General features: G+C 48.3%; 1 protein-coding gene across 1 annotated transcript in view; it reads left to right on the top strand.

The window, feature by feature from the left end:
- Nucleotides 1–25,198, top strand: part of Liph (lipase H) — a 41,091-nt gene that overhangs the window by 12,163 nt on the left and 3,730 nt on the right. The window contains exons 2-9 of the mRNA XM_023700922.1: nt 4,567–4,934; nt 6,561–6,669; nt 11,886–11,987; nt 14,928–15,017; nt 18,445–18,612; nt 20,403–20,498; nt 21,896–22,007; nt 24,480–24,653. Coding sequence (XP_023556690.1) covers nt 4,567–4,934; nt 6,561–6,669; nt 11,886–11,987; nt 14,928–15,017; nt 18,445–18,612; nt 20,403–20,498; nt 21,896–22,007; nt 24,480–24,653 — 1,219 coding nt within the window. The remainder of the gene's footprint in view (nt 1–4,566; nt 4,935–6,560; nt 6,670–11,885; nt 11,988–14,927; nt 15,018–18,444; nt 18,613–20,402; nt 20,499–21,895; nt 22,008–24,479; nt 24,654–25,198) is intronic.

Below are 25,198 nucleotides of genomic sequence, written 5' to 3'. Positions count from 1 at the left end.
CCTCATATACTCCCTGGGTACACACACACACTCACACCCACGCACTTGTACATTTTTAAGTGCAGTGAGTAAATGCTCATTATTTGCAGACCATCATTGTAAATTGATGTGTACTTCCACAGTCAGCGCTTGAGGCATCTTCTCAGTAATTGGTGGAGAGGTGCGGAGTGGCGCGCATTCATCATCTGACCATTCGTTGCCTGACAGCGCAAGGACCTGGGTTCTTTTCTCGGTACCACATGGTATGTTGGCCGTGAAACTGGGCACGGTGGCACATGCCTGTAATCCCAGTGCTGGGGAAGCTGACACAGGAGGATCACTATGAGTCTGATGCTTGTTGGGAAAAAAAACAAGTAAAATTTCTGTAGAGCAAAATTCAATCTTAGCAGGAAGCAGACAAAAAAAAGGAAGTACAGTAGTACTTATAATTCCTGAGGAAAAGAATATTGTTCAAAGTCAGGGACAAGAAGAAGGAAAAAGAGAATAGAGGGGGAGAAATAGAAACAAAATTTTTGTAAATGAGGGGAAGTGGGGTTGAAGGGAGGGGAGGGGAAGCAAAGACGCCGCGACAAGGTTTAGCATGTACAGGTACAAAGTCCCTGTGATGAATGTGGTCATTGTGCTCATCTATGTACCGATAAAAACAAAGTCAGGGCATCACCTAGGCTAAGAAATTCATGTCAGCTTGGGAATGAATTTGGACTTAGCCTCGAGCCCTCCTTGAAAAGACAGCCAGAGCCAGTGACTGAAGGAGGCATCTATAGAAAGGATGTGCTGTGAGTATCGACGAACTCCTAACTTTATAGGACGGGGACTACGTCTCTGCAGAAGTCTGATTCCGGCAATGCTGCTTCTTTTGAGTTGGGGTCTTCCTGTGCCACCCAGGCTGGACTTGAACTCAGCTCCTGGGCTCGAGTGATCTTCCTGTGTCAGCCTCCTGGAGAACTGACGTGTGATGATTTTCATGTACTCTTTCTTATTATTTGTGTCAGCTGTGTTCTAAAAAAAGTGGCCTTGACCACAGAGTTGAGTACTGTGAGTTCAGGAGTTCTGAATACAGATTCTTGAGAGACATGGGGTTGGGTTTCTCTTGGCTCATAATATTTCTGTTGACTGATGAATACGTGCAAAGCCTTCTGTGTGTTCTGGTTCAGACGCTTTGACTGATTAACTCTGGACTATGCCCGGTGGCCCTGGAGCTCATGCCTGAGAGGAGCTTATCTAACCTAGGTGTTTCCTCAGGAGGCCACATCCCAACTTCCTTAGGCTTGGAGACACAGCGCTGTAACACTTTGCATGAAGTGCCATTTTATTTTATTTATTTTTATTTTTGAGACGGGGGTCTCACTATGTGGTGCAGGTTGGTGTTGAACTTGCCTAGGTTCCCCAGGCTGGCCTTGAACTCATAGTGATCCTACTGCCTCAGCCTCCTGAGTGCTTGTGAAGCACCGTTTTATTTTATTTTTTGTGGTACTGGGGATCAAACTCAGGACCTTGCCTTTGCCAGGCAGGTACCTATGCCACTGAGCTGTCTTCCCAGCCAATGAAATTACCGTGGAAATTTAAACAGTGAGATTACCAAGAGAAAAACAGAGGCAGAAAGGAACAAAGCAGGAAATGATGGTCACTAAGTCACTGTGTAAAGAAGCCTCGAAGTGCGAGAGCTGAAACAAGAAGACAGAGAGCTAGTTTGCTGGACGCCTACTGAGGCCTGTGGGTCAGATGATGAATGCGCGCCACTCCGCACCTCTCCACCAATTACTGAGAAGATGCCTCAAGTGCTGACTGTGGAAGTACACATCAATTTACAACGATGGTCTGCAAATAATGAGCATTTACTCACTGCACTTAAAAATGTACAAGTGCGTGGGTGTGAGTGTGTGTGTGTACCCAGGGAGTATATGAGGGGCGATATGAATGTATTAACTTTTTCATTTTTCCTCCCAGAAAATGAGCAATAGAACAGCTCTGGTGAGCAAACAGGGGCCTCTTAGACATGAGTGCCCGGACGCACTTACGCACTGCAAAATGCTAAGATTTCAGGTTTAAAAAGCCACGGCCACCAGCTGCTGGCTGTGGGGGTGGCTTGGCGCGCCTGTGGCAGGGAGGGCTGTGTGTCCGCCGTGGTGCGTGTGCCACAGGTGCACACTGCCGTGTGGGGAGCGAGGCATCAATACAGAGGGGCTCAGATACTTAAATACTTACTTTATTCTTTTCTGTGGTGCTGGGCTTGGTCCCGGGATCACGTATGTGCATGCCAGGCAGACATTCTACTATTGAGCTATGTTTTTTGTGCCTAAACACCCATTTAGTTTGAACTCAGGGAGTACTAAGCTATATCCCTATATCTCCAGCTCTTTTTTTTTTTTTTTGGTGGAACCAGGGATTGAACTCAGGCCCTTGTGTTTGCCAGAGAAGCACTTATTCCACTGAGCCATCTCCCGGGCCCCTCTCCAGCTCTTTTAAGGTTTTATTTATTCTGTAGTCTGGGGGGTTATAGGTGTGAACCACCCTGCTCAGCAAACGTAGACTATTTATTTATTTATTTATTTATTTTTTTTTTTTTTTGAGACAAGTTCTCGCTATGCAGTTCAGACTGGCCCTGAGCTCACTTTGTAGCCCAGGCTGGTCTTGAACTGGTAATGATCCTCCTGCCTCAGCCTCCCAAGTGCTGGGAATAGAGCATGTGCTACTACACCCCGCTTAACGTAGACTTTTGTTGAATGAGCTACGTGTGTTGTCCAGGCACGAGAGAGAATGCACATCAAGCTCTTGCAACTTCTTGCACTGGGAGAAGGGAAGGAAATACACTATTTTTCACTCAGGGCTTAGCATGCACTTCTCTAGGGCACAGCGTTATTGCTAAGAGATTTAAAAGCTACATGATCAAGCCAGGTGTGGTGGCACACATCTGGCATCTGAACTCTCTGGGAGGCTGGGGTGGAAGGATTACAAGTTCAAAACTGGCCTGGCCAACTGAGTGTCTTAATGAGGACTTGTTGCAAAATACAAAAAAGTCAGAAGGGGTGGGGACGCAGTTCAGCATGGGGCTCTGGATTCAGCCCCTGTGCCATCACTGTTTCAGATGAGAACTGAGAATCCATTTGTTTTGTCAGAAGTTTGACTGAAGCGTGAATAGATAGCGAGGCAGGTAGCAGTGCTAAAAAATAGCTCAGGTCCCGAAAGTCCAAGGACTTGCATTTATGACGTGCAGCCCGCTGGCCCGACCTTGCTCATGTGGCTCAGAATGAGCATCAGTCTCAGGCAGGGCATCCAGGGCTGCCCCAGAACAAGCTCGTTCAGACTTCACTTGCCCTGCGTTTCCCTCGGCAGAGAGGAGCCAGAGAAAGATGGCCGGGTTTCCCCAGCCCACCTGGTAGTCAGGAGCACGCACAGAACAGAGCCCGGCTTCCGGATGGCTCAGGCCAGGGGTGCGGCCCTGCCCTGCCCTGCACTGACTCGGTCCCATGAGCTGACGAATGAAGCAATTATTTGCTTGGCAAGCCACCAACCAAGTTTCAGTTGTGTTCCCCAGGAGTGTGCAGCCTGGCGGAAGAGGAAGGGAAAGAGGCTGCCAGGGTGTGTGTGTTTATTCACCCTGCTTGAGGATGTAGAGCGAAATGAAAACTGGGCCAACTAGGGGCTCGAGATTGAGCGCCCCTTCTCTAGGGCGAGGAGTTTCCAGCCTTCTTGATTTTTAGCCCTCTGCTCTGGCTTCGTGCACTCATTGATTTTGAATGTCACTCCCTCCTGCTATCACGGCCTTTGTGAATTTCAAATAAATAAATCCCTGAAAGGACCCAGGTCATTAGAGACCTGGGGATGAGGGCTGCTCCAGGAGTCACAATTAAGGAGGGTAGTTTCTGGGCATGAAAGTGCAGAGGCTTCGAGAATAGGACCAGGACCTTACCTGTGATGTGCCCCCCACCCAGCATATATTTCTGGAAAGCAAATCCAGATATTTGGGAAGAGGAAGTTGGGATAGATGTTTCCAAGGCATATTGTCTCCTGGGCCTGGCACAAGGCAGCGCCATCCCTAGGGCCTGTGTCCTCCTGCCAGTGTCCTACAGGGCCTCTCCAGCTCAGAGCTGGGCCTTGTGTGTGCAATAGCTCGCTTCCTTCCCCGCTACTCTAGCTCCATGAAGCAAGTTATGGGAGAAGAGAGAGAAAGAAAGGGAGAGGGAGAAGGCAGGAAGGAGGGAGGGAGGATGAAGATTGACGCGCCGATGAGTTGCCAGATGCAGTGTGTAATGACTGGCACACTGGAGTATTTGAAAGCAGAAGAATTATTCAAAGCCATGCTGTCAGCCATCTCCCACAGTCTGCGTGGCTGGGAGAGCAGCCAAGCCTTCCTTAGGTGACTTTCAGGTTGGAGCTTGAAGCCAAGTAGCACATGGAAGAATGCTGGCAAGAGCAGGACCACTTCCCTGGAGCACTGAGTCAAGGGTGATTTTGTGACCTTGACCCAGAGCCAGGCCTTGCCAGGTGGTAAGGCTCGGCTGATCTCCAGGGGAGCAGAAGGCAGTGCTAAGAACAGCTGTGAGGTTGTCCCCCTTTGCTTTGCAGATGGAAATGAAGGATGCGCTACGTTCACCAGGCTGAGCTTCCACAGCGCAGTGGTTGGGACAGGGCTGGATGTGAGGCTGATGCTCCACACAGAGAAAGACCGGGCCTGCGCCCAGATCATCAACTCCACGGCCTTTGGGGACTTTAATGTGACCAAGAGAACCACCTTCATCATCCATGGATTCAGGCCCACGGGTTCTGCTCCAGTTTGGATGGGGGACTTGGTGGCAGGCTTGCTGGATGTGGAAGACATGAATGTGGTGGTGGTGGACTGGAATCGAGGAGCTACGACCGTTATTTACCCCCACGCCTCTAGTAAGACCAAAAAAGTTGCCATGGTCTTGAAGGAATTTATCGACCAGATGTTGGTAAGCGAGACTTCTCTTAGAGGACTCAGGGCCAGAGATTGAAGCTGGCTGATGATGGGAGGCCTGAAGCCTAGAGGTATTTTCACTCACTGGGTAGGACTACGTGGTAACATTTTGCAGATGTGAATAAGCCCCAGGGAAGGGTCAGGACTGCTTCTGAGGCTCCTAGGTGTGGTTGGGCAGGTTGAGTACTGCACAGGACACTGACCTAAAGGAACTGTATTGTTCCCGTAGCTATTACTGATTTATATGTTCATTATGATAGCATTTCCGCAGAGGAAGATGTAGTGTCTTGAGAAAGCTGCTTCTTTTAACTCATAAAAACATGCCTTATGGGTAGGAGGGGTTCTGTGTGGGCTTCCTGGTTTCTATTTCCTGAGCTTCTGTAGTCATTCAGAAGGGCCAAAAGCTCACCATCCAGGTTGTCCAGAGCCAGAACTGAGACGTGTGGTCCCATGAGATGCTTTATGCTTTTAGGGACTTACAAAGGTGAGACCTTACATTTTATTTGGTGACACATCCCATAATTTTCCTCTTTTAATAATCATACAAGATGGGGCTGGGGAGATAGCTCAGTAGAATAAGCACTTCCCTGGCAAGCGCAGGGTCCTGAGTTCAATTCCCAGTACCACATAAAAAAAAAAATAATCATACAAGAGTGACATAAGATCAGGACAATTTCAGAATGCCAGGACTGGTGGCCGCTGTGATGAGGGTGACGTGACTATCACATGAGCTCCTCATCTAAGCTGCAGTCCAGGTGGGCAGTTTAGCAAGGCCCTGCCTCCCTCATAATAAAATTACAAGAAGGACTGGGGATGATAGAGTGCTTGCCTAGCATGTGGGCTGCCCTGGGCTCCACCCCCAGCACTCAAAAGATACACAAAAAAATTTTCATCTCTTTGTCCAATCAGGAATGTTTTTTAAAGATGTGTTGGCTTAGGCTAGCGAGATAGCTCAGCAGATTAAGCGCCTCTGTAGGCAAGAGCAGGGACCAGGGTTCTATCCTGCACACCACATGCAGTGCTGGCCACGCTGTAATCCCAGCATTGGAGAGGCTGAAAATAGGAAGAAACAGGACTGGGGAGATAGCTTATAGTAGAATAAGTGCTTGCCTGGCAAGAGTAAGGGCCTGAGTTCAATCCCTGGTTCTGAAAAAACCCCAAAACAAACAAACAAAAAAACAAAACAAAAAAAAGGAAGAAAGATCACTATGAGTCTGAGCTGCATAGTGAGGCCTTGTACCAAATACTTTAAAAAAAGATGTGACAGCTTGGCTTCTAGCAGAAGCATGAATAGAGACACCACAACCTAAACATTGTGGGGGCACAAAGTTGGGGCTGAAGAGGCTGACTAGAGTCCTGCTCTGGCCTCTCCCAGCTGCCTCACCTAGGACAGGTGACATCAACTCCAGGTCTTGGTTTTTTTCTTTTTCTTGCTGTTGTTGTTATCCATATAAGCAAAAGAATGATATTTGTGTTTGGGAGGCCTTGTGATATTCAAATGAACCAGTGAATGTGAGGTGCTTAACGACATTTCCAAAGTCAGCAGCTAGGAAAGTCCTCCAGGAGGAGTCAGTTCCTTGGCCCCTCACTGTGGATAGTGATGGACTCCCTAAAATTTCAGGTGAAAGGAGCATCGCTTGGCAACATTCACATGATTGGAGTAAGTTTAGGAGCCCACATATCTGGATTTGTTGGAGAAATGTACGCTGGGCAGCTGGGCCGGATTACAGGTAAGGCTGGGGGAGGGGAGGGGCGTGGCGGCACGGGTCTTGAGGGCCTCGGGACAGGGAGCCAGTGACCTTGGGCTCAGGCCAGCTCTTCCATGGGAAACAGTGATATGGTTGACCTCAGACTATTATTTAGTAAAAGACAGAACAGTAAGACCTTTTGCAAAATGTGTATGCCTAGGAAAGATAGGTAGTGACCTTATTTCTTCTGTGGGTAGAAGAATCAGCAATGAATCACGTAAATTTGACCTGTGACCCCTCTCCCCGGCCTTCTCCCTTGTATTGAATCTAGGGAGGCCTGAACCACAGGCCGAGCTCGCTGTAGTCCCCAGCATGGCTGCCCGCAGGAAAGTGAGCTGGGAGTGTTGATGGCCGGTTTCACTCTGTCTGTATCAACTTTCCAGCCCACACTGAACGAAAACACTCAGCAGTGCAGCAGCCAGACCCCAAACAAAGACTCCCTTGCTGGGATCTCTTACTTGGAGCTCAGTAACTTTCCACAGCTACTCAAAAGGCTGGGCAGCTTTCTCTTTCAGAGACCTAAGGCTCTCCCATTTGCCTTTCCCAGAATGCACTTGTACACCTAGGGAGAATTGGAAAGGTAGAAGTGGGTGGAGGGAGGGGAGAGCTCTGAGGCTCTCATCAATTAGATTTGGGATGTCCTTTTTTAGGGCCTCTCAAGTGGGAAGAGTGGGAAGGTGCCACTTAAACTTGGCAGCTTGGCAAGTCATCTCTGGGCCCTGGGAAGTCATGTCTTTCTCTGTGACTCTTGTGTCCATCTCTGTCTCTCTGTCTGTGTCTGTGTCTGTCTGTCTATGTCTGTCTGTCTGTCTGTCTGTCTGTCTCTCTCTCTCTCTCTCTCTCTCTGTCTGTCTGTCTCTCTCTCTCTCACACACACACACACACACACACACACACACACACACACACACACACACACTGGCTGGCCGTTCCTCTAGCCCTGGTACTTGAGGTCCCATTCATTGTTTGTCTCGGATCTTTCTCTCACCCTCACCCAAAGGCCGAGCCTGTGTCTTATTAAGTGACTAGGTATCCCTATACTTTTCAGTTTCGAAAACTATGTTTTACAAAGCATCATTTGTGTCTTTGTTTTTTGTTTTTTTTTTTGAGGAACCCGGGATTGAACTCAGGCCCTTGCGCTTGCCAGTGAAGCGCTTATTCCACTGAGCCATCTTCCTGGCCCCTGTGTCTTTGTTTTTTAAACATTTCCCTCATGGAGAAAGGCCAGATGGCTCAGGCTTGTCCATGTCCTTGACTTTTGGCAATTCCTCTTCTGGTGGGAGAGATGTTCCCAGTGGTGTACTTGGAAGTAGACCAGTTCTTCAAAAAACAAACAAACAAACCTGATGAGTAGCCTTTGCTGATTTCCGCTGTGTAAAACCCCCTCTGTGACTGATCTCAGGCTACCAGCCTGAGGTCACCAAGCGCAGCCTTTGGGCAGAGATAGGTAAATCTGCTCCCAGCCCACCACCACCTTTTCTGCCTTTGCCCTAGGCTCGCTAATAAGTCCCGCAGGAAGCCTGTCCTCACAGCTGCTGTGAATACGAGTAGGACTCTCTGGCCCTGGAGCTTTCCCCGGCCAACCTTCCTTCCACTCTGGCTCACGCAGCTTCCTCTGTGGCCAGGACTCAGCCAATGGACTCAGCCCAACTTTTTCCTCCACCGACTTCTCCGTGGCCTGTTAAATCCCTCATGTCTCTGAGCCCCGCGATCAGTCTCAATGTCCCCCTGAGCATCTCCAGAAGCCGCACAGTTTCCTCCCCACCGCCTTCCCTCTGCTTTGCCTTGATGGGCTCCCTGGACTGTAGCGTGAGAACGTGGCCTGTTACCCAACTCCCCACCCTGGATGGGCCTGTCTGCTGCTTCTAGGCCTTGGTGGTTGCTTCTTCTCTTCCATTCTTCTGCTCCTCCTTTCCAGGCACATCTGCCTTTACTTCTCATTTGTATCCTGTTTACTTATTAGGTGCTAGGGGTGTGCTCTGCCACTGAGCCATAGTGCCATCTCCAGGCATTCATATTTTTAGTTTTTTATTTATTTGGTACAGGGTCTTGCTACGCAGTTCAGACTCATAGTGGTCCTCTTGTCTCAGTCTCGCCAGGGCTGGATTATAGGTTTGCGCCACCATGCCCGGTTTCAGTGGCTGGCATGGCATATGGCACTGGGGATTGAGCTCTGGACTGTGTGCTTGCCAGGCAGGTGGTTAGACTGCTGAGCTATCTCCCTGGCTCAGAAATCCATATTTTTAACAGATGGTGCATGTAGTCTGAATCCCACACTTTGAGAAATGGAGCAGTAGCCACTACCCAAATGTGTCCTCTAGCACTTGCAAAGTGGCCACCACAAGCTGAAACATAGAAAGCCTGACTTTCTTTTATGGATTACATTGACGTCATATCACCTTGGGTATAGTGCACTGGCTTACAGAAAATGGATTCTTGCCAGGCAGGGTGGTGCCCTCCTGTAATCCCACCACTCTGAGAGGTGGAAGCAGGATTATAAATCTGAGTCCAGATTAGGCCATTTAGCAATTTAGCAAAAATGTCACAGAACAAAAAGTTTGAAAAATGGGCTGGGAATATAGCTCAGTGCACAGACCTGGGGATCAATCCCCAGGACCCCCCAAAAGTATTCTTAAAATTAACTTTCTATTGTTTAGGTGGCTAACTAGAAAATTTGATGGAAATGTGGCTCCCATTAAAATGTCTATGGAGGAGTGGTGCCTCATGAGAGGCACCTGGGGACCTTCTGATGCAAGCCAGAGGCCCCAGAGGCTGCGTGCAGGATGTGAGACAGCTTCCTGGGGAGGCAGCCAGAGCTTTCATCAAATCTCAAACCAGTCAATACTGCAGTAAAAACCCAGGACCACTACCTCGACCCTGATGATCTTAGAGCAGGAGGAGTGAGCGCCGCATCTCCATTCGTCTTCTCTGCTATAGTAATGTCAGAATGTCTGGATTAGATTCAGGAGTGCTTTGCTGAGTCTTCTGAAGTAGCCATTAGTGCCACCTCCATGTTACCAAGGCTCAGAGAAGTAAAGCCTCCTGCCTACACCACACAGCAGTTTAGGGCTGGCTTTGGGGCTCCCCGTCTGCCTGCTCACACAGATTATGCATGTTTGGGGGGGGCACTCTTTCTACAATTTTTTTTTTTTTTTTTTTTGAGAAAAAAGTATATATTTAGAATTAGCCAGCTGGACTCAGTTTAGATGATCCCAATTTTGTTGGCAACATCCAATGCATCATAATCAGGAGCCAGTCGAACATATGCCTTCTTCTCTCCATCAGGCCTGATTAGGGGTATTGACCTTGGCAACATCGATGTCATAGAGCTTCTTTACAGCTTGTTTGATTTGGTGCTTATTGGCTTTGACATCCACAATGAACACGAGTGTGTTGTTGTCCTCAATCTTCTTCATGTGGTCAGGGGGAACTTGATGATGGCATAGTGGTCAAGCTTGTTTCTCCTGGGGGCGCTCTTCCGAGAGTATTTGGGCTGCCTCTGGAGCCGGAGCGTCTTGGGACGGCGGAAGGTGGGCGACGTTCGTATCTTCTTCTTTTTGTGGCTGTGGATGCCTTTCAGCACGGCCTTTTTGGCCTTCAAAGCTTTTGCTTTGGCTTCAGCTTTGGGAGGGGCAGGGGCTTCCTTCTTTGCCTTCGGCGCCATCTTGGTAAAAAGCTCTTTCTACAATTTTTGGTTGATCATTTACTATGGCTTGTCACCGTGGGTGTCACAAGTCGAGGGTCGCGACGGTTGGTTGTGCCTTGCCCTAGGGTGGACGGTTTATCTCCCAAGCATCTTAAGGTTGCTGTCCCTGTGACTCAGTGTCATCTTCTTAGACAGAAAGTGGTGCTGGCCAGCATGGGAGGGGCAGCTGTGGGTCAGGTCTTTCCAAGGCCCTGCAGTGTTTCCTGTTGGGCCAGGAGAGCGTGGACTCACGCCTGGGCGGGGCTCACCTCCTCCCACAGAAGTTTCAGTTGGGAGTGGGCGGAAGAGGGAGAAAGGTGGAGGGAGAGACCAGAGGAGATAAAGGAAGAGGCAGAGAGATAAATAAATGCCTCCAGGAAGCAGAAGAACACTGGGAGAGGAGAAATGGAAATACTGGAGCTAGAGCCAGAAAAGCTGAGGGCAAGACACTGTCTTTCAGATTTTATAAGTAACATTCTGGTCCGGGAGACAGTGCTGGTCACAGAGACCACAAGCGTCATCTGGTGGCAGCACATGTGGTTAGCCTGTATGAGGTCCTGGATTGGGTCCCCAGCATCAAAACCGATAATAAAATAAAATAAGATGGCATTTATAGATTACAGCTACGAGGGAGATATTCCTAGAAATCTTTTTCTTTCCACATGGGACTCTGGCAAGTTGGGTCTTTTTAATCCTCTTTTTGTGAGGTTTTATTTTGTGGTTTCAGTCACAGGAGCTGCTCTCCTATTTTCCAGCTGCTTCTTCATGACAGTAGTCATTGTCCAGTTAATCCTAAGGGCAAGACATCAGAGCAGGCCTTGAGGAGGAGGTCCTTCTGTGTTATCCGCAGGGACGGATGCCTTTATGACACCTGGCCTGGCCGCTGAGTTCTGTTCTTCCCTGCTGAGCTTGCTAAAGTCAGCACAGGGAAATCAAGGCTCAGCAGACAGAGGAGGCTGTGCTGGGAGGCTGGTTTCTGCTCTAGCTGTTTGGTCTCCCTGGACCTCCGCGGATTCATGTGTAAAGTGGGAATCGCAGGTGCTAACCCCTTCTCCCCGACGCATTTGCAGTACCCTGCAACTGAGATAAGGTATGAGCAAAAGTAGAAACTATGCACGAGATTTACAGCTAGCAGGGACAGGCTGAGTGGGCAACAGAATCATCCAAAATGGGAGCGCAGCATGCAGCTTGGGCTCGCTCTCCGTCATGCATGCTGTGGTGCTTGTTTCTTAGGGAACCCGTTTCCTTTGTCCTCTCCTCCCCCGCCCCCCCACATATGAGCACTGTCTGCTGAGCCCTGCCGTGTTGCTCAAGGGCACCACCGGGTAGCGTCTGCACTGTGGGAAAGAGCTACAGCCTGCTGAGAGGAGCCCCGAGGAAGCAAGCAGCGTGGGAACGTGGCCTGAGCCCACCTGAGGCGCCTCCTCTGTGCGCGTCCTCACTGGGGGGGATCAAAGGCCCAGTGGGGTGACTCAGGGCGTGGAGCCACCAAACCACTCTGTTTTCCTTCCAGGTCTTGACCCTGCAGGCCCTTTATTCAACGAGAAGCCTCCTGAGGACAGATTAGATCCTAGTGATGCCCAGTTCGTGGACGTCATCCACTCTGACATCAATGGTAACAGCCCTGTCCTTGTGGGTCCCAGGCCCTACACTCCCAGAGTCTCCCGCAGGGGAATCGTCATGCAGGGACTGAGCAAGTTCCTTCAGCTCCCCTGTCTCCCACAGGGCAGGGTTCCAAACCCACAGAGTCCCTGAAGGGAAGCTGGTGCTGTGCCAGCCCCCGGGATGGTATGCTGGGTTGGGCATGATTTTCCCATTGTCCCTTCTTACATTTTATTTTTAAAGCCACCCTCTTGCCCAGTCGAGGAAGGCTGGTTTGTACACCTGTGCACACAGATTTGCACATGTGCAGCTGGATTTGTGGGGACATTTTTTGGTTCCCATGATTTCCTTTAGCTAAGAGAAAAACTGAAGTATCACCTCTGTCCCCGGAGCAGCTCCGGCCTACCTCAGCACCCAGCTCTGCCTTGTGTGATGCTAAATCCACATCTGGGACTGCATCCATGCCACATGGGCTGGAGTGATGGCCAAGGACGGGTGTCTACCATAGCCTGAGCCTGGGAGAAGAGCTGGAGTGGGGCCTTGATGAGCAGAGGGGATGAATGTGTGGTCAATGAATGGCACATCGTCTTGGTGCTGTGAACACCCAGAATATGCCCGGCCCAGTACTGGGGATGGCTCAGTGGTGGCACGCTTGCTTGGCATGCATGCATGAGAGTTTGACTGTAACAAAACAAAACAAAACACTCCTGATGCTGTCACAGGTGCACTGATGTGGTATTTTGCAATTGTTTGTCAATTGTTTGCAAAGCATTACCTTATTTATTTATTTATTTATTATGTATTTAGTACAGGGTCTACAGGGTCTCATCACACAGATTGGACTCATAGTAATCCTCCTGTTTTCAGCCTCCCAAGTGCTGGGATTACAGGTGTGCGCCACCACGCCCAGTCACATTTGCTGTTTCAGTACCCAGCACTGCACGCTGGGGATGGAACCCCGTCCCTGCATCTGCCTAAGCAGGGGCTTTAATCCATACCTTACTTATCTTTGAATGTTTAATGGAATCAAGCAATTTCCATTTTATTCTTGGAAAGTAACGTTTTTAGAGGAGGGCATTTAAAAAAAATCTTTTATGTATTTATTTATTTGGCCCAGGGTCTTGCTATGCAGCTCAGACTCAAAGTGATCCTCCTGTCTCAGCCTCCTGAGTGCTGGGACACAGGCATGTGCCGCCACATCTGGCATTAGAAAGTGCACCTTGAAGGAAAGAGTCTAACTTTTGTAGTCAAGCTCACGTGGATTGAGGTCCCACGTTCTGCTCTCTGGTGCTATCAGGGCAGTTTCTTATGTCTCTGAGCCTACATGTTTTCCTCTGAATTTACCAGTGGCTACTTTTTAGATATTGAAAAAATCAGAGGCAAAGTGTGAGACACCTAATAATACACGTGGGATGTCAAGATACAGTAACTATTACTGTTATTACCACAATGTAGTATTAGCACAATGTACTTTGCATATATGTGTATACATATATTTCAGGAATATTTTAATCAAGAATTTTGCTCATTATTTTTGCATTACACCATTAAAGAAGATAAGCAGTTATTAGCTCTGGGTATAATCTTTTCCCCCTTGAGATAGATTCTCACTGTGCTGCCCAGGCTTGCTTCAAATGCCCAGGCTCAGGTAATTCCTCCACCTCAGTCTTCCAAGTTGGTGCAACTCAATATCTGCTGGTGTATGTGTTTATTTTTTGCAGCATTGGGATGGAACCCGGGGCTTCAAGTGCTAGGCGAGTGCTGTAACTCAGATCTACACCCTCAGCCCACCGAAGTGGCACCTAGTAGTCCTCCCACCCTCTCCTCGTGTACTAGCAGCTCTGATTTTTTGGTGGTGCTGGGATCAAGTCCAGTACCTTAAGCCTGCTAGACAAGCACTTAACCCCTCAGCCATAACCCTGGTCCTATAATATTTTTTTAAAATTTATTTATTTGTTTATTACATTTATTTATTGTGTGTGTGTAGCCAGCTCAGCCCACCATTGAGCGGGGCTGGCTGGCATGTGGTGCTGGGGGATCGAACTGCAGTTGCTGTGTTTTGCCAAGCTTGTTCCAAGTAGGTGCTTTAGACCACTGAGCCATCTCTCCAGCCCCAATTTTTATAGCCTTATATTTTAGAAGTGTTTGTTATTACTATTATCTTGGACTCCAAAAATGCTTAAACAGTAAGTAAAAATCCACGTTTTCTTGTTATCAATTAAAGGCTTATGCAAATGCAAGTGGAAAGCACCCCACAATTAAAGAGTTCCAGCAAAATGTAAGGAGAAATGTATCATTTTGAGTAGCCTGTGGTGAATGAATGATCCAACTCCCTTAGGTCTTTAGAAAGAGTGGAATTAAATATTATGACCAGTTTTCCACTCACCTAGCAATGGCACAACAATCCGTCGCTCTACTAAACACCTGATACAATCAACTTACGGAGAGGTTTATTTCGGCTCATGGTTTTGGAGGATCCAGTCCATGGTGGGGGTGGGGTGGGGTGGAGCCTGTGCTTTTAGGCCTGGGCTAAAGGAACACATCATGGTGGGAAGGTGTCCAGGGGGCCAGCTGCTCACCTCAGGGCCAGGACTTGAAGAGGAAGCGGAGGGATGGGGCCCCCTGGGAGAGCACCCCCTCCATGACGTAGCACTTCTTTCTAAGTGGTGGTGACCTCCCAGTGTCACCACTCTGAGGACCACGCCTTCAACACTGGGTCTCTTGGTGACACTTAGGACCCAAAATGTAGCAGATGGTGGTAGAATTTGTAGCTTGCTTTCTAACTAACTAGCTGGGTGCCTTAGGGCAAAACACTTAAGTGGGTATAAAAAGGATGATGGCAACAATGACAGTCGTGGTGAGAATACAGTTCCTGCCCTTGTCCTGCAGACAGATGAGCTATGGCCTGTGAAAAGTTTGAAGCCATATGAAAGCATAATGTGTTTTCTTTCAGCACTGGGCTATAAGGAACCACTGGGAAACATAGACTTCTACCCAAATGGAGGATTAGATCAACCTGGTTGTCCCAAAACAATATTTGGAGGTAAGTGCAGATGGTTTGTATTTTGTAAAAGAAGGCTTTGATGATGGTAGTGAAAAAAAAATTATCCTACATAAGATAAGGTTCTCTGGACAGAAAATGAATTTCTGAAGATGGAGGTGGTATCAATAAATATAAATTAAAAATCATAACTCAAAAATGTTACTTTAAAAAAATTATAGAGGCTGGAGATAGCTCAGTGGTCTAAAGTGCCTGCTTAGGCATGCTTAGGCAAGCTTAGGCAAAGCACAGGGACCATGGTTCGATCCCCCCAAGCACCACATGCTGGGAAGCCCTGCCCCCAGGGTGGGCTGAGCCAGAAAAAAAAAAAAAAGGCATATGATTAAAAGCTATTTTGCTTCATTTCTTATTTCTCTTTCTCTTCGAAATATCATGTCTTTGAGCTAAAGATTCCATATCTGGAAATGTCATAGAGAAATAATTGAGAAATGTAGACAAGAAATTAGAGGGCAAACGTGTCCAACGGAGCATTATTTATAATAAGGTTTTAGAGGTAATCTAAATGTCTAACACAAGGGAATCATTAAATGAATTACGGTTCCCCCACACAAGCAATATGTGTTATAAATCATATTTTCAAAAATTAATGACATTAAGTGAGCAAAACATAAACCCATCCAACAAGATCTCAGTTGCTGTCTCCGCCTGCGCCTCTGTCTGTCCCTCCGGGCTGGCCAGCTGGCCTGGGACCTGGCCTTGCTAGGCTAGTGCTCTCTCTGAGACGCACCCAGGCCCCAGTTCATCTACTTCTCATTTCCAATGCACGCTTGTGTGTGTGCAGGCATCAGAAAAGAACTAACCCAGGGCCGGGGAGATGGCTCAGTGGAATAAGCGCTTCCCTGGCAAGCGCAAGGGCCTGAGTTCGATCCCCAGTTCTGCCAAAAAAAAAAAAAAAGAATAGAACTAACCGGGTGAGTGCACATGACAGTGGCAGTGAGGAGGAAAAGACCACAAAACCAAAACAGGGATTTGGGGTGGAATGTCAGAGTGTGTGGGCACAGATGGGCGCTAGCTCAGCGGCATAACAGCCTGCCTTGTGAGCCTGAGGTCCCCAGTTCAATCCCCAGAACCGGGCACTGTGGTGCACGCCTGTAGTCTCAGAGCCGGGAGGCTGAGACAGGAGGATCACTAAGAGTCTGAACTACGTAGTGTGATCCTATGTCAATATATATCTTTTTAAAAAATGTGTGTCGGCAGAATATAAAAACCCTATGGCCAGTGCTGGACTTCTACTTCACTGCTGCTGGAAAAGTCAGACAACGTGGGGATAATTCTAGAAAAACAGGGGATCATGGTACAAATGGCCCCAGTCCCTTGCAGGCCCCCGACTGCCCTAGTTTACCTGCTCTGTCCTGCTCTGGTCACTTCTACAGGCATGTGCGGTGGTGCCGGATTGGAGCCTTGGTCTGATTCCAGTGCCTGGGCCCCTCCAGACCTCTCGCCCGTGACCACGGCTCCTGTCGCACGGCTCTGCTGTTTCCCTTCAGCTCCTGCCCCCTCGATTGCCCACTTGGGGAGTGCAGTGCCCGTCTGGCTACGACATCGGCAGCTCCTCCTCCTCTCCGGCTCTTCTGACCTCCTGACCACACGTCCTCAGTCGCACAATATGGCAGCCCCTGCCCCGCTCTTGCTATTTCATGGCCTGAGGGCCACTTCCTGGGCTTTACCCTTGTGGCAGAAAGAGCACCAGCCACTTGGCCACTCAGCTGGATCCCAGCCCCTCAGGTCTCTGCCAAAGAAGCCCCTCAAGTCCCTTGTTTGCTCGGGAGGTTGCAGAAGGCCTGAGGCCACACGGGTGAGGTAAAGGCCCAGGCAGGCTTGGAGCCCTCAGCCACAGGCTCTCCTACTCAGGTATCTTGCTAGGGGGAACCCTCACCTCCTGCAGGTGCCCTAGATTTGACTTTTGCCCCATCTCAGAAAGCCATTTTCTCTCTTTCTGAGTTCCTGAGACCAACGTTCATGTTCACATTCCTCCTGACCCAGGGTAGAGGCGTCCCCCTTCCCTTTCTTCTGTTTCTGGTGACCCTTCCCCACCCCCACTACTGGGGACTGAATCTAGGACCTCACACATGCTAAGCAAGCTCTGTACCTCTGAGCTACATCACCAATCCTTTTACAATTTGTAAAATTTGGAAGCAAGGTTTTACTAAGTTGCCCAGGCTGACCTGGAACTTGCCACCCTCCTGCCAGCCTCTGTTCTGTGGCACAGCAGTGGTTCACAATCCTCAGCCTACATCAAAACCACATGGAAGGCTCAGTGAAACGCAGTGTGTGAGCACTCCACACCCTCCAGGTGGTTATCACAGACCAGCACCGCCCAGAAACCAAACAGCACCTGGCAACCGTGGAGCAGCTGTTCGCTTTATCTCCCTTGGCTGCCCGCCTGCTCTCTGCCCAGGGCCGGGCTCTGCTGCTCTTGATGTGGCCCCAAGCAGTTCATAATCATTAGTGCCAGCTTGCTGCAGACCGGGGAAGTGCTTGACCAGACCTTTGTCCCCCAGGGCTGGGGACCTCACACAGGCTAGGACAATGCTCTACCACCCAGCGCCACCCTCTAGCTCCTTTATCATTTTCTTTAGAGAGAGGTCCACTGCCACAGCAGGTGGCCATACTCCTGGTGGGCAGACACAGCGTGGACAGTATTTGGTCTGCAAAGCGGCCTTGCACCTCAGACCTTGAGCTCTCAGACGCACATCATCGGGATCAGATGGGGGCAGCAATGTTTGTTAAAATGCTAATTCCTTTTTCAGGAGAGGGGGAGCGGGAATCAAACTCGACCTCATGCTTGCCAGGCAGGCACTGAGCCTCTGAGCTAAATGCTGGGCCCCCAAATCTAATTCCTGAGCCTGTCTGAATTAGAAATAGCTGAGGTTGGCCCTGAGCTGTGTATTTTAATAAGGATGATAACTGTGGCTGAAACATCGGATGACAATGAAAGACACATCAAGTGCTAGCAACAGCCAGGGGTTCTTTTGGTGGTGCTGAAGATACAATCATTTGTGCCTGCTGGGCATGCACTCTGTTAGGGTGCTACACTTCCAGCCTTTTAAATTTGTCTTGAGGCAGGGTCTTGCTAAATTGCCCAGGCTGATATGGAACTTGTGATCCTCCTGTCTCAGCCTCCCAAGTAGCTGGGATTGCGAGCGTGCACCTGTGTGCCTGGCCCTCAAGGTCTTTAATGAAAGCATATTTGCTTTCATTCCTGCCGTGACCTAATCTAGTTTAGCCTCCTCTCCTGCCGCTTGCCAGTGTGAAGCTCCATCTGTGTGTTTTTACAAGGACAGAAGGGGCCCAAGCACGCTGACGCTTTTGAGTGCGTGCCCGGGGGCGTGCTGGAGACGTGAATTGTGTGTGTGCACAGTGTGTGCCGTGCTTCTATGAGCGGCTCCAACTGCTCTACTCACCCCAGGTATGCGGTATTTCAAGTGCGACCACCAGAGGTCCGTGTACCTGTTCCTGGCTTCCCTGAGAAGAGACTGTGACGTCATCGCGTATCCCTGTGACTCCTACAGGGATTACAGGAACGGCAAATGCGTCAACTGTGGCACAGCGCACACGGAGCCCTGTCCCCTTGTGGGTATGTCCGATAAGCAGTGTCCCTTTCTGATGAATTAGAGCTTGCTCATCTTTGGTACAAGTCCCAGAACTGTTTTATTATCTAAATATCCCTCCACCCCATGTATCTAGTTAGCTGTCTGTAGTCACTTTGTCCTTTGAAGCATTCTGGTCTTTTCAACAGTGTTACAAAAGCAATCTGACATGTTTCTACCCAGAAAGCAGTGCAGCCTTCCTCTATCCTGCAATACTGGGGTTCCCACGGAGCGTTCCCAAGCTGCCCCAGGGTGCAACCACTTTACTCAACCCGGCCCTGTGCACACAGTCTCCCCTGGGAGCGGTTCACAGAGCCAGGGACTCTCCAGTCGCGTGGCCTTGCACAGTGCTCCCTGCCAGCAGGCTGTGCCTGTTCCCATCATGCACCCTGGTGCTCCTGTGCCCGCAGGGCTAGGGCTGGGGAGAGCACTCTGCATGAGCTCATTTGCTAGGGGTCAGTGGGGATGCTCTAGGCAGTCAGGACTTTGAAGCTGGGTGACCGTGAGAATTTTCTCATTTTTTCCAAAAGGAAAAAAATGCAAGACAGTAACAGGGCAGGTTACAGACAAGTGCAGCCTGACTGCACATAGAAGCAGCCAGGGCATTCTTAAAAAGTACTGCCCCCAAGATAGAGCCTTGCTGTGTAATTAGTTCAGCCTTGCCTTGAACTCACCACCCAGGCTGATGTTAGACTTGGAGTGATAACTCTTGCCTTGGCCTCCAAAGTGCTGGAATTGTAGGCATGCACCACCATGCACGGCTGATTTTTTATCATATATAGGGGGATGCTTTTGTTCAGAAAAGGCCACTTAACTGAGGTAGCTTTATACTTTACCGTGAAGGCTGTGTAGTAAGGTGAAAGTAGCCTTCTAAAAGTAGGGAAACAACAGAATCCATGAAAATTATTTTATCATAGATTTTGTTTTTCTTTTTTACAAGTTAAAAGGGGTTTCAATAAAAAGCAAATAAGTAAAAAAAAAAAAAAATCCCGATGCCTGGGCCCTATCCAGGTTGAGTGAGCAAGAATTCTCTAGGGCAGAGGAGGGAAGAGGCCCACTGGACAGCCCTCACCTGCCTCCTGCAAGGAGGGAGAGTCACCTGCCCCGTGACAGTCGCATGGCAAAGCCACATTCTGTACAGATTTGGGGCCTAATGGTAGCCTTTTAAGAATGCACAGGGGCTGGGGTGCAGCTCAGTGTAGGACACGTACCTCGCAGCCACAAGGTCCTGGGTTTGGTTCTCCATATCACTCCCTAGCAAAAAGTATAGTGCTTTGCAATAATGATGCTATTTTAGAGATAAGTCGAAATCTGTTTTAATGTAGAAAACAATTGTATAACCAAAAAACATCAGTGCTAGTTTTGGTCCACATCAGTGTGTACTGTGTTACTGAGAGCCAGTAAAGGGGGAACTGCCACTGTAGGGTTCTTTTACACCCCAGCTGCTAGGGTGGGAGGCAGCTATTAGGAAGGGTTTCCTGGTGACCCAGGGCTCCTCACCATGGGAGGTGGAGGGGAGAAGAGGTTGACTCCTCCGTGGTTGCAAGCTTACCCTTCTTTTCTCTCTCTCTCCTTTCTCTTTTTCTCTCGTTTTTTGCTCCCTCCTTCCTTTTTTTTTTCCTTTCTTCCCTTTCTTCCTTCTTTCTTTTTTGGTACTAGGAATCAAACTCACAACCTCGAGCTTGCCATCAGGCAAGCTTACTTTTCTCACTGAGTCGGGTGCTTTCACCATTATACTGGGCATGTTAATGATGGGCATCTGCAACTTGTTTTAAAGGTTATTATGCTGATCTCTGGAAAGGCTATTCAAGGGGGAAGGGTCTTCAGTCGACGAAGGCGTTCTTTGACACGGCTGAGCAGAAGCCCTTCTGCAGTGAGTGGTGACTGTGGTCTGTTGTTTTTGTCCAACCCCCTCCTCCTCTTGGGCATAGCTGAGTCTGCTTTCTGGCTGCTGTTTGGCAAATGAAGGCTGTAGCAGAGCTTGGAGTTTGCAGCTGGAAAGGGGCTAGGTAATATCCTGATCCTGTCACATAATAGCTGTGTGACCTTGGTTGAGTCACTTAAGTCCTCAGTCCTGACTGGTAAGATGGAGAAAACAATGGATTATTTTCTGGTTTATATAGGGTTAAAGTATCAATAAACCAGGATCATGAGCATCATGGAATAGTCACTGTCATCACTAAAAAATGACTGGATTCCTCAAGAGGCAGGAAATAGGGGCCAGACAGATTCAGGTGGCAGGACATCTCCTGCATCAGTTCCAGCTCCATAGCAACCATGACGACGTAAAGGCCTCCAGAGGCGGAGCATTTAGGATGGGAGCCAATTAGGGCAGCAGATGACTGTCCTGGGATGTAGTGAAGATTCACCTGGGCAGATGCATTTCTGTCTTGCAATCTGGTACTCCCTTTGCACTTCTCTTGGGTGCAGCTGTTTTATAAAAGGTGGCAGATGCCTGGGTCTCCTTCTTCCTTCGGAGTCATACATGGTGGCCCAGGATTTGGCCTCTGCCTGGACCCCGAGGGATGAGCCACAGAGCAATAGTGAGCCACAAACTGGCAGCTTCAGGGTTGGCCTGGCTCCTTCGTGACACCGTCATCTCCCCAACACTTTTCTATTTCCCAGCAAGTCTGACCAAGAAATGGTAAATCAGACTATCACCAGGGGACCCCATCTTTCCAAAACACATTTGTCGTTGGGAAGCAAGTGGTAAGGAAGTAGGCAGTTGTCCGGAAAACTCCTGTCTCATTTATTCAGTAAGGACTTGCTGGGAGCCTAGATGGGTGTGACTGCTGGGATTATAAAGGGGAGTAATAGCCCCTCGTAGTACATTTTTTTTTTAGTAGTACGTTTTCTTTTATAAAATCCAGTTATTCAGACAGTATTTATGCAGATATGCTCAGAGACTTACCACTTTAGTCGGTACTTCTCTTGTGATCTGTACGTACAGTTAAGGTGCTGAATGACACTGGGAGGAGGGAGCTTAGAGTGGACGAGACCCCAAGAAAGGAGGGGGATTGAGTCTGAGGGCCAGGGAGGGCAGGAACCCATGGTGTCTGAACGTGGTGTGGGGATACCATGGAGCTTGGCCATCTCTCCTACCATGGGTGCAGAGAGAAGAGAAAGGGATGGTGGGAAAGGCTGCCACAGAGAAGCTCTAGAAGAAAGGCCATTCGATTGTTAGAGATGCTGGGGACATGGGAATCACTCCTCTGGGAAGTGGTGGGCGGCGGTGTGCCTGTCTCACCACGTTCTCTCCTTGTTTGGCAGTATATCATTACTTTGTGGATATTATATCTTGGAACAAGAATGTAAGAAGAGGGTCCATCACAATCAAGTTGAGAGACAAAGACGGAAACACCACCGAGTCTAAAATCGATCAGTACGTTGAGCGGCAATAGATTGTGTTTACTTTTTCTCCTTTTGCTTTGAGAAATTACATCCTGTTCATATGTTCATAACTGCCCCCCTTTCTGCAGAAGACAGCAGGGAGGATGTTACTTAGTTACTGCCCCTGGTTCCTGACTTCCCAGGCTCTCTGTAGCTGGAGCCCAGGCTTTCTTTCCTTCTTCCTTCCTCCCTTCTCTCCAATCTATTACCTCTTTCTTGTCTTCTTTTCCTTCTTACCTCCTTGGGTTAAACATTTAATGACAAAGTTACTCTTATTTACTGTAAAGTTCTAAAAATCAAGGAATAGGTGGATTTAGTCATTTCACATTATATACAGAGATCCATACTTCAGATGTGTATGATTATAATTTGTTAACCAAAAATAAGGTTAATTTATAAATCTAAGAGAAATTCCACATAAAAAATGTACATCCTTGCTCACATCTCTCCACAGCCCCAACTCCAAGGCAACAGGCTTCTACTGAGTACGTATTTCTAGGTAGCCCGGCTGTTCTTGGACTCCTCATACTCTTACTTCAGCCTCCTGAGTGCTGGGATTATAGGTGTGCGCTGCCATGCCTACCCATATTTCTGAGCCCATAATATACATATATAAACCAATGTAGCATAAATGTAACACATACATGTATGTGTTATATAGATACATTTCTGAAACTCAGAAAATATAAATTCCAGTAAGAATTGGAAATGCTAGCCGGCTGTGGTGGTGCATACCTGTAATCCTGGCATTCTGGAAGCTGAGGCAGTGTCCTAGTCACTTCCTTGTTGCTGGGACAGAATTCCGGCTACCCAAAACTCAGAAGGGTTTATTTTAACTCACAGCTTTGATCTATAGTTGGTGGTTCTGAGGCAGAACAACACGACAGAAGGTCACAGAAAAAAGTGGGCACATCAGTGTGATCAGAAAGGACAGGAGACAAGACGGCAGACAGACTGGCCAGGGGGCCAGAGAGGGGGATACGCCCTCCAAGTCACAGCCCCAGTGACCCACCTCTAATTGGGACCCAGCTCCTAACCACATGCTCAGCTGCTGCACTTCTAGACAAACCCTTTGAAGACCACCACCCAGGACCCCGTTAACTTTCCAAAAGCCCCATCTCTGAACACTTGAGAGTTTGGGGAGATACTCTAGATGTAAACCACAGCAGGCATAAAGATCTCAAAATTCAAGCCCTGCCTGAGCAATTTAGTGACTTAGTGAGACCCTGGCTCAAAATAAAAAATAAAAAGGGCTGCGGATGTAGCTCAGAAAAGGCCATGCGCTCAATTCTGAACATTAAAAAAAAAAACTTAGAGGGGGGAAGAATATACCCCCTCAATCCAACAATGGAAAGTGGCTAAATATTTCCATGTAATAGAATATTCATACATTGAAGTTTTTATGACACATACGAAGTACAAGCTTATACAAATGAAATGTAGAATAACAAATTTTTTTTCCATAATTTTATTGAGAAACAAATAGCAATGAGACAGTTTCAAACCAAATTGGTAGGACAGTTTCAATAATTAACACATTGCATACATTCTTCCTAGTGGTTAATTGTTATACAAGATGCGGACATGATATCCTATTTGCAAACACCATTAGAACAAATCGCTCTGTTCATTAAGAGAATGTAACTATGTATCTATCCTAACCACTTTGAATACACAGATACCAAATGGACATTCATCTGTATCCCCTTTTTTTGTTGTTCTATCATTTAAATATTAGAATAACAAATTACATATGTATTGTCTTTGTTGTTCTTCTTGTTGCTGAGACAAAATAGCTGACACTCAGAGTTAAAGGAGGAAAGATTTATTGTGACTCATGGCTTTGTGGAGGTTTCAGTTCAGTCAGCTGGCTACAAGGCAGGGTGGTGTGGCAGAGCGGCACTGCAGAGTGGAAACGGTCCGTGGCAGGGTAGGCAGGAGGCAGCAGGCAGTGAGCAGCGGGCTTCCTTCCTTCGTCCCTGCATAGTGCATCCAGGCTTCACATGTGTGGACTGGTGCCACCCGCACCCAGGGCCTTGCACTGTCCACTCCTAGAACTATGCTGCACCAATTAGTTATCGCCCACTCTTCATCCCAGCACCACACACCCCTGAGTCAGCCACCTTCCAGAAGCTGCACCCATAAACTATGGGGGTTTAGGACAGCTAGATAGAAGCCGTATGTATAAAATTAGCTCAACACTGTAAAAATATGAAACATGCCAAAGCGTTAGATTGCCTTTTGGATTGTGGCAGTAGGAATGATTTTTAAAAGCTTCTTTTTAGTTTTCAGTGTCCTGCAGTGGCTGTGTGTTTTAAACTGTAAAACAATTCACTGGGGTGTGGTGGTGCATTCCTGCAATCCCAGCATCCAGAGGCCTGAGGGAGGAGGGTCAGTGTGCATTCGAGGCCAACCTGCCCCCACCGGCTGCCTGTGCTCACCTAACAATGTCATCGCTTCCTAGTGAACCGGCCGCGTTTCAGAAGTACCACCAAGTGAGCCTGCTGGCGAGATTTAACCAAGATCTGAACAGGGTGGCAGCAGTGTCCTTGGTGTTCTCCACAGGCTCTGTGCTGGGCCCCAAGTACAAGCTCAGGGTCATCCGCGTGAAGCTGAGGTCCCTTGCGCATCCGCACAGGTAAGCCCAGGCACCGTGCGACAGAGGTAACAGGATGCTGGCTCGTGTGCAGCACCTCTCTCAGGCATTCACAGGGGTGGGGGGAGCTTTGCAAAAATAATCCTGATAGGTGCACGCCTGTAATCCCAGCACTGAGGAGGCTGAGGCAGAAGAATCACTGTGAATTAAAGGCCATTTTGGACTACGTAGTGAGTTTAAGTCTAATCTACCTAGGAGGCCCAGTCTCAAAACAAAACAAAAAAACCCCAAATCAACCAAACAAACAACAGAAAACAAAAACAAGTTGCCCTGTAATCCAAGAAAATTATATTGGTATGTGCTTAAAGAGAAAGGATCAGCAGGTGGAAGAAAGGATTTGTAAGAGCCTCAGAATTACACAGTTCCTCTCTAACCACCTGTGCTATTGGTGAGCTGAGAATTTGTTGCAGAAAAAGAAAGCTTTGTATGATTTTGCAAACTGATAAAGCTGAGGCTAATGTTTAAAAAGGTTACAGAAAACTTGAACTTTTTTGCTATTGACAGCGTAAGACTGCTATTATAGCAAT

This window comes from Octodon degus, unplaced genomic scaffold (assembly GCF_000260255.1).
Source record: "Octodon degus isolate 3935 unplaced genomic scaffold, OctDeg1.0 scaffold00128, whole genome shotgun sequence".
In the NCBI taxonomy this organism is placed as follows: domain Eukaryota; kingdom Metazoa; phylum Chordata; class Mammalia; order Rodentia; family Octodontidae; genus Octodon; species Octodon degus.
Note: the sequence above shows the minus strand (reverse complement) of the source record. Positions and strands in the feature narration are given on the sequence as shown.